This window comes from Rhinatrema bivittatum, chromosome 7, assembly GCF_901001135.1.
Source record: "Rhinatrema bivittatum chromosome 7, aRhiBiv1.1, whole genome shotgun sequence".
In the NCBI taxonomy this organism is placed as follows: domain Eukaryota; kingdom Metazoa; phylum Chordata; class Amphibia; order Gymnophiona; family Rhinatrematidae; genus Rhinatrema; species Rhinatrema bivittatum.
Genome location: NC_042621.1, coordinates 133,249,530 through 133,264,269, shown reverse-complemented (window position 1 = coordinate 133,264,269; position 14,740 = coordinate 133,249,530). Strand labels below are relative to the sequence as shown.

The 14,740-nt window shown below is 44.3% G+C and overlaps 1 protein-coding gene across 13 annotated transcripts in view; it reads right to left on the bottom strand.

Annotated features, from left to right (window-relative positions):
* Positions 1-14,740, bottom strand: part of SORBS1 (sorbin and SH3 domain containing 1) — a 376,150-nt gene that overhangs the window by 31,940 nt on the left and 329,470 nt on the right. For 10 of the 13 annotated variants that reach the window (XR_003857785.1, XR_003857786.1, XR_003857788.1 and 7 more), the window contains 2 exons: positions 9,832-10,546; positions 372-458 (listed from right to left, as the gene is read on the bottom strand). Coding sequence is in view for 3 of the 13 variants with exons in the window: in XM_029609160.1 (XP_029465020.1) it covers positions 372-458 (87 nt within the window). In the remaining 10 variants the exon portion in view is untranslated. The remainder of the gene's footprint in view (positions 1-371; positions 459-9,831; positions 10,547-14,740) is intronic. The other 3 variants (XM_029609160.1, XM_029609159.1, XM_029609158.1) reach the window with 1 other exon arrangement.

The following is a 14,740-nucleotide window of genomic DNA, read 5'->3' as shown; positions in this document are numbered from 1 at the left end:
GCATCTTCCTGAACTGTCACTGCAGAATCTTCAGCATCTATCTATTATTTGGAGCACAACTTGAGTCTGGAGAGTGGTTTGTTTGTGTGCCATGTTCTCAGCCTGGTACTACAGGTTATCCTGCCCCCCAGCTCACGGCCCCAGAGATTTATTTCCCAACCTCGGGACAGTAACCCACAATGCTCCCTGAGGCTGGGAAGGTGACCACCGACGAAGGTGTGTGTGTGTGTGTGTGGGGTACACTTATGTTAGCATCCTTGGCACCTACGACTGTATGCCAGCTATTAGTACAAGAACATTTTGCGTAAACATGAAAAATGCAAACCTGTTCTAAGAAAGGCAGACAGTAGAAGTTAAAGATAAGGGCTTACCGGAATAGGGCTAGAGGTGATGGTATGTGGTGGGGATTCTGAAAGCAAAGCAGGGCTTCTGGACATCAATGCTCTATGTCCATCAGGCTGGAAAGGCAAATGGAATGAAAGTCAAATAATCATATCTGTAGGCGAGCTAAATATAATGCAGACAAACATGCAATATGCCAAGTTACAGAGGGGAGAGTACAAAACCTTTCTATAAAGGTGTCACTCAGCACAGAGCTAAGTTACTTAGGAGGAGAGATTGACCTGAATTTAGACTCCATTGGCAACCATTTCTTTCATACTGTTTGGTAGAGAGTTTAGCATGACTTAAAAGGAGCACATATTTATTATAAATTACTCCAGCACGTCTCATGTACCGCAGACCAGAAATGTCCTTAAAGTTCCAGTTCTCTTCTTTTCAGCACAGCTGTTTACATGCACATGTCTGGCTAACATCTTGGCAAGCCTTTGGCACCTAAGTCTGAAGTTAGGAGTCTAAGGGAGCTTCATCAGCCAGTTTCTGTATACCTCATTCATTAGATCCCTAACTTAGGAAAGTAGGTTTGACACAACTATGCTAATTTTGACTATTTTAGACATTTAAACTGCCCATAATTTATCAAAGCAGTCATTTAGACATATAGCTATCACACTCCATGATCCAGTCTAATTTCCGGATGGACATTTAGGCATAGGGAAGACAAATTTCAAAATATTTTACCTGGGTAACTAAGCAGTTACCCAGGTAAAAACAGGAACTCAAAACTGTCCCCTACAGTGGGTACAAGCACAGCTGTTTCCTAGTGTGGGTGCTTTTAGCATTGCCAAATGGGAATAGGGCGAGGTTGGAGCTAGTTGACCACACGCAGGGATGTCATTTTGAAATCTCTGTGTCATGCAAAGCATTGACTTTTGTATCTTTGCACTGCCTGGCCCCAAATTTTCAATGGGAAACCCTCCATGGGGATTAAAAATTGCCCCATTAGTATCAATTGAAAACCAGCTCATTTTTTATGAGCATAAACTGGTAGGAATTCTCACTTAGATGCATAAATATTGTCTTTCAAAACTTAGCTCATACTGCACCTGATTTGCATATAAGGGAACACACATGGACAGTGTTGCATTAGCAGTATATAGTGTAAAATGCACTTATTAAATACATCATTCAAACTTAGTGCAGTATATAATGTGATATAAACTCTGTATAGTGTATACAGCTATACCCCTTAGGAAAATACAGAATAATATAAACTGAGAACAATATATGGTATAACCTATATTCTACACACAACTATAAACTTAATACAGCATTTATTGTAATATAAACTCTATACAGTATATACAGCTATGAAGTTGCATATAATATAAACCCAATGTAGTACATAGTATCATACAAATCCTGTGTCATATATAGTGTAATACAGAGCAGCATACTGTATAATATAAATCCCAGTGCAGAATTCTTAGGCACCTAAAGAAAAGGGAGATTAACTTTTTAGTTAGCTGACAAACCCCAAGTTTTAAATATCTGGCCCCTTTAACTGGATACATTTTATCCGGCTAAGTCATTAATCAGTTAAAATTTATCTACTTAAATTGAAGATGTTCTGGGGGTGCTCCAGAGAGATGTTATCTTAGTTAGATAACTTATCCGGCTAACTCTGATATTCAGAGTTAGCCAAATATGTCATTCAGCTGTCTCTGGACATGTACCCAGATAACTTCAGCTTAACTGGTGATACTCACATTATGTGGATGGTTAAGGGCCAAGGGAAAAAAAAAAAAAGTTTGTGGGCCTGCAGGCCCAATGCCGCAAACCTTCCACCGCACAAAACACTTTCAGATAAGTGCAGACCAACGCCCAATCCCCACCACCCTCCCAACCACCAAATATTACAAAAAGGAAGCAGCTGCAGCACCTTGAGGGTGGTCGCCTCCCCTCCTTCTGGTACTTTCAGAGAAATCACCAAACTCCCTCTTGTCCCCCCAACCCTACCCACCTACTCACCTGCTCCAGGCTGTTTCTAGAGGTGCTCTGATAGCAATGTTAGAGGCATAGGATAATAATGTTGCTGTCACAGCCTCACAACATAAGGTGAGAGGGGCTATCAAAGCCAAAAAGATATTTTTCAAAAAAGGGAACAGGCCAAAACAGAATTTGAAAAGAAGATTGCTAGAGAGGCAAAAACTGCAAATTAAATTTTTTTTCCAAGTATACTGAAACAAGAAGCCTGTGAGAGAGTTGAATGGACTGTTAAATGACTTAGGGGTAAAAGGGGAACTTAGGAAAGACAAAGCCATAGCAGAAAGCTAAAAAGATTACTTGCTTCAGGAAGGCATTGGAGAGGTACCTACGCTGGAAAAATTATTTGAGGGTGAGGTTTCAGCGTTACTGAAGCAAATCCTGATGAATCAGGAAGATGGAATAGAGCAAATAGAGAAAGAATAACACCTCACTAGAAGTGGATGGTATACGTCCTATAATTCTGAAAGAACTAAAAAATTAAAATGTAGACTTAACTAATAGTAGTCTCTAACTTCTCAACAGATTAGCTATGTTTCTAACACCTATTTTTAAAAAGGATCCCAGGGGTGATCTGAGAAACTACAGACCGGTGAACTTAATGCCGGTACAGGACAAATTGATAGACGCTATTCTGAAAAACAAAGTTACTGGCCATCTAGATAGATAAAAATCAATGGGGCAGAGCCAAGGGGGAGAAGAAGCCTGGTTTTACAAATCTGTTAGATTTATTTGAAGGGGTTAATAAACATGTGAATAAAGGTAAGCCAACTGATATAGAATATCTTGATTTTCAGAAGGCGATTGACAAAGTCCCTCATGAGACAGCCATAAGGAAATTAAAGAGGCATGGGTAGAATTAAATGTCCTATTGTGGAATTGTAACTGGCTAAAACAAAGGATAAAAGAGAGGATTGAATAGTTAGTTCTTTCAATGGAAAAAGGTAAATAGTGGCATGCCCCAGTGATCTGATACTCGCACCAGTGATCTGGAAAAAGAAGTGATGAGTTGATCAAATTTTCAGATGACAAATAGATCAAAAGCTGATTGTGAGGAATTGCGAGAGCTCTTTGCAAGACTTGCGGACTGGGCATCTAATGAGAAATTACTACTTACCTGATAATTTAGTTTTCTTTAGGACAGTCAGATGAATCCAGAACAAGTGGGTTATGCACTTCTACCAGCAGATGGAGAGGGAGCAAACTGACATCACACTATATATATATATATATATATATATACATATATATACACACACACACACACACACACACACACACCCCTGCAGTGACATCAGCCTGCCAGTATTCTCTTCAAAAGCACCTGTGGACAGCCTAACAAAACCTGATTAAACAGATAACCATTTCAATATTCAGACAACAGGCAACACTGAGCTCAGACAAGAATGTATTAATGCTAGTCTAGGGACTAGACTAACACTTACCAGTAATCCCTGTAACACGTAGCCAAGGAGGACCATTATACAACCATTCAGCAGCCAAGGAAAGGAAGTTGGATTCATCTGACCTTTCTAAAGAAAAGGAAATTATCAGGTAAGTAGTAATTTCTCATTTCTTAGCGTCCAGTCAGATGAAACCAGAACAAGTGAGATTTAACCAAGCTTCTCCCAAATAGGGCGGGAGGCTGCCTGTGGTCCACTCAAAACTGCACATGCAAAGGCCGCATCCACTCGGGCTTGCACATCCAGACGATAATACCTGGAAAAAGTGTGTAACGAGGACCACGTTGCAGCTTAGCAAATGTTGACAGGAGACAACAATTTCACTTCCGCCCATGACACTGCCTGAGCCCTAGTGGAATGAACCCTGACCTGACTAGTAATGGCTTCCCAGCATCAATGTATGCAGCCATGACTACCTCCTTAATTCCAGCAAGCTATGGTAGCCCACAAGGCCGGTTCTCCCTGCTTAGTACTGCCGAGAAGGACAAACAGGCAATCCATCTTCTGTAAAAGCTCAGTAACCTCCAGATACTGGACAATATGTCTCTTGACCTCAAAGGGTCGCAACAGACAATACTCCTCTATATCTCTATCTCTGTCCAGAGATGGCAGGGAGATGGACTGATTCAAATGAAAGTCAGTGACTATCTTTGCTAGAAAAGAAGGGACAGTATGCAGCTGTACTGCCCCTGGAGTCACCTGGAGGGATGTCTCCCAGCAAGACAATGCCTGCAGACTGGAAACCCTACGCGCAGAATAAATTGCCATAAGAAACAGTTTTCAAGGTCAGCAACCGCAAGGTAAGGCTACAGATTGATCTAAATGGAGGGCCTGCTAAGAAATCCAAATTAAGACTTCATAAGGGCACCGGAAACCGCAAAGGAGGATGGAGATGTTTCCTCCTTTCAGGAAACGAGCCATGTCAGGATGAGCCAACAAGGATCCACCATTCACCTGACCTCTGAAACAGGCAAAAGCCACTACTTGTACCTTTAAGGAATTAAGGGCCAAACCTTTATTCAAGCCATCCTGCAAGAATTCCAAAATGAGCGGGATCTTGACTGAACAAGGAAGAGTACCTCGATCCTCGCACCAGGCCTCAAACACTCGCCAAACCTGCACATAGGCCAAGGAAGAAGAGAACTTTCTAGTTCTTAGCAAGGAAGAAATCATTGCCGCAGAGTATCCACATTTCAGCAAGCGAGCCCTTTCAAGGGCCACGCCGTAAGACAAAATCGAGGCAGATCTTCGTGAAGAATAGGACATTGCCGTAACAGATCATTGGAAGCCAAAGGGGCGATTCTGCCAGGAGCCACAGTAGATCATACCATGATTTCCTAAGCCAGTCTGGAGCAAAAAAGAGCACCATCCCTCCATGGCTCTCGATCCTTCGGACTAATCTGCCCAACATTGGTCATGGAGGAAAGGCGCACAGTAACTTGTCTTCTGGCTACTCCTGCATCAATGCATTGATCCCCAATGACTTTGGATCTCTCCTGCGACTGAAGAATCATGGAACTTTTGCACTGCGAGAAGTTGCCAGCAGGTCTAGAAACGGGAGACCCCAGTGATCCAGAATCAGCTGAAATGCCTCATTGGATAGTGTCCATTGTCCTGGGTCCATACTTTCCCTGCTGAGAAAGTATTTTCTTACATTGTCTTTTCTTGCTATATGTGAGGCTAACATCATCTGAAGATGTAGTTTGTCCCATTCCATAAGTTTATCTATCTCCTGTGACACTTGTTGGCTCTTGGTTCCTCCCTACTGATTTATGTAAGCCTCAGTCATTGCGTTGTCTAACAGTGTCCAGATCGCTTGACCCTGCAGCCTGTTGCCGAACTGCAAACATGCCATCCGGACTGCCTTGGCTTCCAAACAATTGATGTTCCAGAGAGACTCTTCTGCATCCTAGCTCCCTTGCGCTGTCAGCTCCTGACAGTGAGCACCCCACCCATGAAGGCTCACATCTGTCATCAGTACTAGCCAGTCCAGTGGTGCTAGGGAAATTCCCTTTCTTAGATGATCCGGCTCTAGCCACCACTGCAGTCGGGGGGGAAACCTCCATCAGCAGGTGAAGCTGAATCGAATAGTCCAGAGACTGCAGGTTCCACAGAGAGAACAGGAAACGCTGAAGAGGTCGGATATGCACTCGTGCCCATGGTACTTCTAGGGTTGCCACCATTAAACCAAGTTCCTGCAGGTAGGACCATATGGTCAGGCACAGAGGGTTCATCAATAGATGTAGCTGTTCCATCAACTTCTGAATACAAGCTCCCAGCAGGAAAACCTTGCCCTGCTTCATGTTGAACCAAACCCCAAGATATTCCAAGGACTGAGCAGGCTGAAGACTGCTCTTGGCCAGGTTCACCACCCAGCGAAGCTCCTGCAACAGGGAGATCACCTTGCGAGTCACTTCCAGCAACTTGGCTCGAATCAGCCAGGTGTCCAAATATGGGTGTTCTAGGATCCCATCCTCTCTCAATTCTGCTGCAACTACCACCATTACCTTGGAAAAGGTCTTGGGAGCGGTGGCCAGACCAAAAGCTAGTGCCCAAAACTGATAATGGCATCCCAGAACTGGGAACTGCAGAAAGCATTGATGCTCTAGTCAAATGGGAATGTGAAGATATGCTTCAGATAGGTCCAAAGAGGTCAGAAATTCCCGACTGAATGGCCATTATCACAGAGCACAAGGTCTCCATGCGAAAATTCGTCACCCACAGATGACGGTTGAACACCTTTGAGATCCTGGATGGGCTGAAAGGATCCCTCTTTCTTAGGCACAATGAAATAAATTGAATATCACCCTGAATTTTCTTGAGACGTGGGCACTGGAATCACAGCCCTCAGACTGAGGAGCCCTGCCAATGTATCCTCCAATGCCTGCTTCTTCTGCTGGGAGTGGCAGAAAGAAACCATGATCACATCCCAAGGAATACTGAAAATCTCCAGCGCATATCTTTCTTGTATCACCTCCAGGACTCATTGATCTGATGTGATCCCGATCCACCTCTGATAGAAGAAAGAGGCGTCCCCTATCTCCTGTTCCCGAAGGTGGGTTGGCAAACTTTCATTGTGAGGCTCGAGAAGATCCACTACCCATGCCTGCACCTCTTCTGGGCTGTCTGGGACAAAAGGACTGAGACCTACCAAAAGGTCAAGTCTTCTGAAAGGTTGCTCCTTTATAGGGTCGCAAACCCCCCCCCCCCCCCCCCAAAAAAAAGAGGGGGAAGGAAACTATTTTATAATATGATATTTGGAATAAACAAATTAATAGTCAATTGAGGTGCTTTTTTTCCTTCCCCCTCTTTTTTTTTTTTTTACTATTTATATTAAGCACTAGTTAGGTATACATTGCCGGATTTTTGGTTTCTATATATATATATATATATATATATATGCATATTTATTTATTTATTTATTAAAATTAAAACTTAGCCGGTTAAGCCTGAGCTCAGGTGAGTACAGAGACAGTCTCTGGCTGTAGGGGAAGAGGTCATATGCCATCACCGCCGCACTCTGCTTCCTGCACCTGCTGCTTTTTAGCTGCTTAGCAGCTAAGTCCATGGTGGCTGAAAAACCAGCTACCAGACCAAGGCACTCATCTGAGGGACCACAGAAATCACCTCAGGAATTATCAACTGGGGGTGGGGGGGACACCTCTTGTATCACCGCAGGAGAGCGGGGCGAATTTATTTTCCTTATTTCTCCTTTTTTTTAAATCAAAGCAATCCCCAGTAGGGAGATGCACGTCCACAATCTACTGGAGATGGAGAATACTGGAAGGCTGATGTGATTGCAGGGTTGTCTATACTGTGACATCAGTTTGCTCATCTGCTGGTAGAAGTGCATAACCCACTGGTTCTGGATTCATCTGACTGGACACTAAGAAAATGGCAGATCAAATTTAATGTGGACAAGTTTATAGTGATGCATATAGGGAACAAGAATAAAATCTATAGGTATATGATGCTGGGTTCCATACTAAGCATCGTCAGCCAGGAAAAGAATCTTGGAGTCACTCTGGAGAATACTTTGAAACCCTTAGCTAACAGAGCTCTTTTGGAGAAGAGATGGCTGAGGGGATAGAGGTGGAGTGGAATGGGTAAATAGGGAATAGGAAGGAACTCATTTTAATACCCGTGTTGCAGCAGGCTTTTTGGAGGGTGGACAATGCATTTACCATTCCATTAAGCCTCAACACAGTTTAGAAAACGACTCCCTTAGACTGTAGCCCTTCTGGGGATATGGAAATACCTACTGCACTTGAATGTAGTTCACCTTGAGCTACCAGTGAAAAGGAGTAAACTAAATATAACTATAAAGCCAATAAATAAATAAATATAACTGTTTTAGCCAATACAGTAGAATGGTGCAAGAAACATGCTGGCAGCCCCCACCACCATGAAAGAGGAGAAGAATCTTGTGCTGACAGGAGCAGGACTGAAAACAATAAGTAGAGCAGGGAGCTCATGGGAAGGGATGTCTTTTGCTGGTGAGAACAGCAAGCTGAAGTAATTTGATCAGGAAGCATGGTGATAGGAGAAGCATCTTTGCTGGCAGGCCATTTCACAAAGGGGGGATGATTGATTGTAATTATAAAACAAAGTTGTTTTTTTTGTTTTTACATGTATGTATATAGGGTGGTTTTGAAAAGCTATTTACCAGGGTAAAAGGGCTGTCTGAAAATTGCCCACTCTTTATACAGGTAAAAGTACACATGGAAATCAACACCATGCATACATTTACCTGCGGGGGGGGGGGGGGGGAAGTAGGTAGTATCAGAAGCAGGGTTAGATGGGGGGAGGCAACCACATATGTAGGCACTTTTTCCCCCCAAGGCACTTTTGAAAGGGAAAGTATGCATCGCTTTGATTTACAAGTCGTAAGATACGGTGATTAATTAAGTGAATAAACTAAACTAAACTTGAGAACAGTGCAAAGTCCACAGGGAAACATACCTGCGGCCTTTACAACAATCTGCATAGTTTTGAAAACTGGCCCCCTTTAAAAGAGAGCCCCATCATATAATCAGGTCAATATGGTAACTCATGGCCTTCCTCTTCTTCAAACAGGAGTGTGACTGATGAGAGGAAAGTGATTCCACAGAGTGAGTATGAAGGGAGAGAGGGAATAAATTAAAGAGCGTGTGAGAGAGGTGGGGTACATACGGTAGCTGCTGAATGAGGGTATGCAAGGGAGAGAATGAATGAGGCAGGGAATTCATAACGGGCAGGGGTGCTTTGTGCCTTGCCAGCAGTGCATGATAACGAGTGCTGGAGGGTATCATGCATGGCATCGCATCCTTCCTCCGGTACTTGCGGTTTACCCTGGTGACAGATACAAGCTATTTCCCTCAGTGTTCCCGATAACCAGTGCAGGAGGACTTCCGATCACATTCTGACCATCTACTGCCACTCCAGCAATCTCACAGCTCGAGCCGTGCAGGGCCAGCAGACCCCACGAGACTACAGAGTCCCATGCAATTTAAACCTCAGCACCAAGCAGACAAACTGTATTCAGAAGTCCCCCAGGCAAGTTAGTGTAAACATTGGCCTCCCCCATCCCAATGAGGGGAGACACCCCCCCCCCCCCCCATCTTCACTATAGCCCAGCTAGCTAGCACAGAAAACAAAAACAAAACAAACAAAAAGATAAGAAATCCTCACCAAAATTTAAAAATACAATTTTTGCCCGTACACCCTGCTTCTCATGTTTGCATGCTCTTTTGTAGCATTCATCTGATCCTTGTGTGCTTTATAACTGCCTGTACCTCATCTCTGCATGTTCTATCCTAACTTGCATCTGACTCACTACCATGAGTTTTTAGCAGCATGAACTCTCCTGTCTCTCCTACAAGTTATGCTTCTTTATGCCATAAACAAGAAATAACCATGACCACTAAGAGAAAACCGACTGCATTCTCTGGGTGCTACTTGGAAGCGCATTGTTAGGTAGCACAGCACACGCATGCATCAGTACCTTTCTTTCCTGTGTTTCAGTATCTTGCCGTCGATTACCGCATTCTCGCTTTTCTATTTTCTCAGTGTCCGGTCCCTGAACAATACTAAGCAGGTCCTGACATAAGTCCTGCTCCTTACGGGATGCCCAGGACAGGTCCCTGTTTTGGGTGTAAAGGCCTTTCAGATCCCTTTCTGGCACTGGCCAGCGTTTCGCCATTGCTTTTATTTGCACACTGCCAATCCTTTGTGTCACTATCTCTGTGCTCTCTCTTTCTTTGCAACTGGGCTTGGTTGCTGATGATCTCACTGAGCTCCGAGATGAAGCCCTCAGGGCTTGCTGCTAGCGAGCAGGGAGTGCTGTAGGAACTGGCATCACCTGGAGACACACGCCTGTCTTCACTATCCGGGGAGATAACACTGAAAGTCTGGGCAGAACAGTAGGGCCTAGAAGAGCAATGGGCCAGAGGAGAGAGAGCAGAGGTGGGTGTACAGCTGCCCGACAGACGGGGGGAAGGGCTGTGTGCAGCAGAGGGTGTGATGCTGTCTGTGTTATAGGGGAAGGCTTCAGGAAAGGGAGGCAGAGGAGGAGTTAAGCCAGGGGTGCTACTAGGTGTTACTCCCACTGTAAGAGAAATCCACTCAGAGGTGATAGCCTGCACTTCTGGAGAAAGAGCCCTGTGCAGGATAGGTGGAGGAGGCGGGACTGGAGTATGTAGCCTGTCATAACCAGGAAACTTAAAGAAAAAGGAGAAAGAGAGAAACATTAATCAAAAGATTAAGGCAGAAAGTAAACAGATGAGTGAAAAGAAGTGGAGAGACACACGCCCCTCTCAACTCTCCATTACAAGGGCAGCACTCTTTATGTGGAAAGTATCACCCTCCTAACCACATGGTTCTCCTCCACAGACTTCTGTGCATCTCCATCTTAACCACATCATTCATTTCCATGGAGTTCAAGCCATCACCCTTCCATACTATGACACTCACCAAAGACTTCTGTTACCTAACCCTCTTATGCAAAAAAAAAAAAAAGAGAAAGCATAGAAATACAGAGTACAATGACAGATAAGGATTACAAGTCCCATCCAGTCTGTTCATTTTCCCTTCCCTTTCTTCACCACAAGAGCCCTCCTTTACCTTCGCTTCCTCACAACAAAGGATCCTCTGTGCTTATAACACGCTTTCTTACAAGCTGTTTTTGCCCTCTATCACGCTTTTTGTGTAGAAATATCCTAAGCTGGTTCTCAGTCTGCCACCCATGACCTCCTGTTCTAGAACTTCCTATACACTGAAAAGAGCGTTCATTTCTTGTGGGTTATTTATAGGGATGAGCTGTCGTTTGAAAACACCAATGACATGTGTTGTGTCATTCTGTGTCGCTTTCAAATGAATACAAGAACTTTTTTTTCGTTCTGTGTCGTTTCTGTATTTTAGTGCATAGTAATACCATTTATTTATAAATAAATAGAATAAAAAATGCATTTGCATGGATCCCGATAAACCTCACAATCTATGTTAAGCCTTCGAACGCTAACTATACCTCAAGAGGTGGTAGTTAACTTTTTCCACATATATCAAGCAGGATGAGGTCCCCCAGGACGACAATGGGGAAAGTAGCTCCGGGCATTCCCAGACACCATCCCTTCCCCCCCTAAGCCCCGGACAACTTTGCACCGCTGTAGTGAAACTCCATTCCCAGACGAATATCCAACCCGCCTCCCACCAAGCCTCGGGTCTGCCCGCACTCTTTTGTATTTTAGTATCAGCGGAGCAGGAGCAACTGGGCGTCAGTTCTGCCTTAAGGACCCTCGAATTTTGATTTAGGCTAAGGAGAGTAAAGGGACGGAGGGGCAGATGGGGAACTTTTTTTTTTTTTAAGATATTCTGCTAGGTTACTGTGAGTGAGCATCTGTATGGGGGAAGGTGGTTGGGACACTCGGTTGGAAGAGTAACGTGCATACATTCCTTCCACTGGTACTGTACGTGAGTTACCAGTCATGGTAACTTGCATTACTGGTGCTACAGAATTTACGAAGGGACCGATGCAATAAAGTGCACTCAGCCCAGCACGCGTTTTGGACGCGAAAAACTAGCGCCTGATGCAACAAGATTAGCACGTCCAAAACAAATGCATACCCGATAGTGCCCGTCAGATGTAAATTGTATGTAACGCTACCTCCAATTTAAATTTAAATTTAAATATTGCATCGGGCGCCCAGATGTGGCTGTGCGTACATTAAAACAACGGGTGCTCAATACTAGCGCCCATTCAACTGCATCGACCCCTATGGGCTTAGTACCCTTTAGTAAATCCTGCATTCTCATCAGAAAACTAACATTTAATATGCGTGGGATTATTTATTTGTATTTAGATTTTCATATTCTGCTTTTCGGCACTTCAAAGTGTACTTCAAGGCGGATTACATTCAGGTGCTATAGGTATTTCCCTATCCCCACAGGGCTTACAATCTAAGGGGTAGATTTTCAAAGGGTTATGCACGTAATATACGTGCGTAACCCCCGAAAACCTACCCCTGTGCGCACCGAGCCTATTTTGCATAGGCTCGGCGGCGCGCACAAGCCCCGGGACGCGCATATGTCCCGGGGCTTTCAAAAATGGGCGGGGGCAGGGCCGGGGGTGGTGGTCCGGGGGCGTTACCGTGCCGGAGGTTCGCGTGTCGGCAGCTGGCTGGCGCGGGCAGGCGTAACTTTGACAACAAAAGGTAGGGGGGGATTTAGGTAGGGCTGGGGGGAGGGTTAGACAGGGGAAGGGAGGGGAAGGTGGGGGGAGGTGGAGGGAATGGAGGAAGGCTGTGCGGCTCGGCGCGCACAAGTTGCACAATTGTGCACCCCCTTGCGCACGCCGACCATGGATTTTATAACATGCGCACGGCTGCGCGCTCATGTTATAAAATCGGGCGTAGATTTGTTTGCGCTGGGTTGCGCAACGCTCGCAGGTTTTAAGATCTGCACCTAATTTTGTACCTGAGGCAATGGAGGGTAAAGTGATTTGCCCAAGGTCACAAGGAGTGGCAGTAGGATTTGAAGCCTGGGTCGTAGCCCACTGCTCTAACCACTAGGCTACTCCTCACGCTTTTAATGAGGACCATACACTGACATGAATTTTCAAAGGGTTTGGATGTATAAGTTTGGCAGTTAGGCTCTAAAACTGGCCCATTTGAAAATTTACCAGGGCTGAATTTCTATGTTTAGGCTCGTTTCTCTAGTCTCAAATTTTAGACCCCTAAACTTTAATGAATTTTCAGCTGAAAACAATCTCCCAGTCACATAACTGGGGCAAGGTCAGGTCAGCAACATTTTTGAAAATGGCCCCAATGTGGGTAGCTCTAATGTAATTTAAGGTTTGGGGGTTGCGGGAGGTGGGAGTGCCAGGCTGTGGACCCTAATTCATTTTATTTGTTTTCGGGGGTGGGAGTGGTTATAGGAAGGGGCGCCAAGAGTGTCTATTTGACATGGGGCGGTGGGTATGGTAAGGAGGGCCTGGGCTCAGAACAATTTTTATTTTTTAGCTCTCAGGGGGAGGGGGTGGCCAGGACCCTAAAAGATTTTATCATTGGTCGTTAGAGGTGGACCATCGCCACACACCTACATTTATACCTTTTTTTTTTTTTCTTTTGGGGGGAGTCTTGAGACTGTCCCAGTTTAAAACAGGGACAGTCTCAAGACTGTCCCTGTTTTAATTTCCTGGCTCTTTAAATGTGAGGTGGGAGCCTTGGGACCCATGTTAGGGTCCCGGGCCTCCTGCCTCATAGTTACTGCTTTTCCAAGAGGTATTATTTTATCATGGCTGACCACCTTCTTGGTCAACCGCGATAACATATTTGCATACGATTGCCTATGCTTGTGCGCGTATTGGCAATTACTCGTGTAGCCGGGCCCTGTGCGTGCATTTTCGAAAGGGCTCAGTCACGCGCGTAACTGCCGATTCGCGTACGAGTGCCAGGCCCTTCCTTGCGTCTATTTGCATTATTCATGCATGCAAATCGCATGCAGAGAAGGTCATTACAATAGGGGAGGGAACCTGGGAGGGGAGATGTAAAATATCATGCATATAGTTTAAAAGTTCTTCTGACCACCAGTGTCTCAATCAAAACTGGCCAGGCTAGTCAAATACTACAACCCTACAACTCCATAAAGTTCTCCTTTTCATCTTTCAGTTTTACAATCCCACCCCTCCAGTTCCTCATTTCTTTAACATATCTAGAAAAAGTCTTGTCATCTTGTTTTATTGCCATAGCTATTCCATTCCCTGTTTTCACCTTTGCTGTCCTGCCTACATAATAACTATGCCCCAGTGGTGAAGACAGACGAAGGATTGTCATTGGCTATGCACAAGGAATGCCATAAAACACAGGCGACTATGTGTCTCAGACAAAATAAAGAGCAGGACATAAATCATTAATCCAACTATGAAATACACAAAAAGTGTAATGAACAATCAGATATCCAGGAAAGGTTATAAAAATATAGATGTAACATATGACTTGAACACATAAATCTGTCAAACTATCTGCAAATCTGAGCAATGACAAAATGAAGCCAATATAAAAAAATGGAAAACTGATAAACATCCTGCTCAATATCTTTGAATACAGTTATCTAGCTATACCTACCCAGATAACTTTGTAACCTAACTAGCTATGTTCGCAGATAACTTTACCTTAACCAGCTATATTCAAATAATAAAGCCAGTTAATTAACAATCCAAAATTGAAAAGAAAAAAAAAACCCATCTAGCAGGCTTACCAGCCCAATCTCCAACCCTTCTTACCCTACTGAATCAAATGTTGGCCAAAGTCTTCAAAAATATTTTTAAAATGCAGCAGTGGAAGGCCTGATTTCTTCGCTACGTATAATCTACTAAAATCACCCCCCCCCCCCCGTGCATGCCACCCGCACACGCGTGT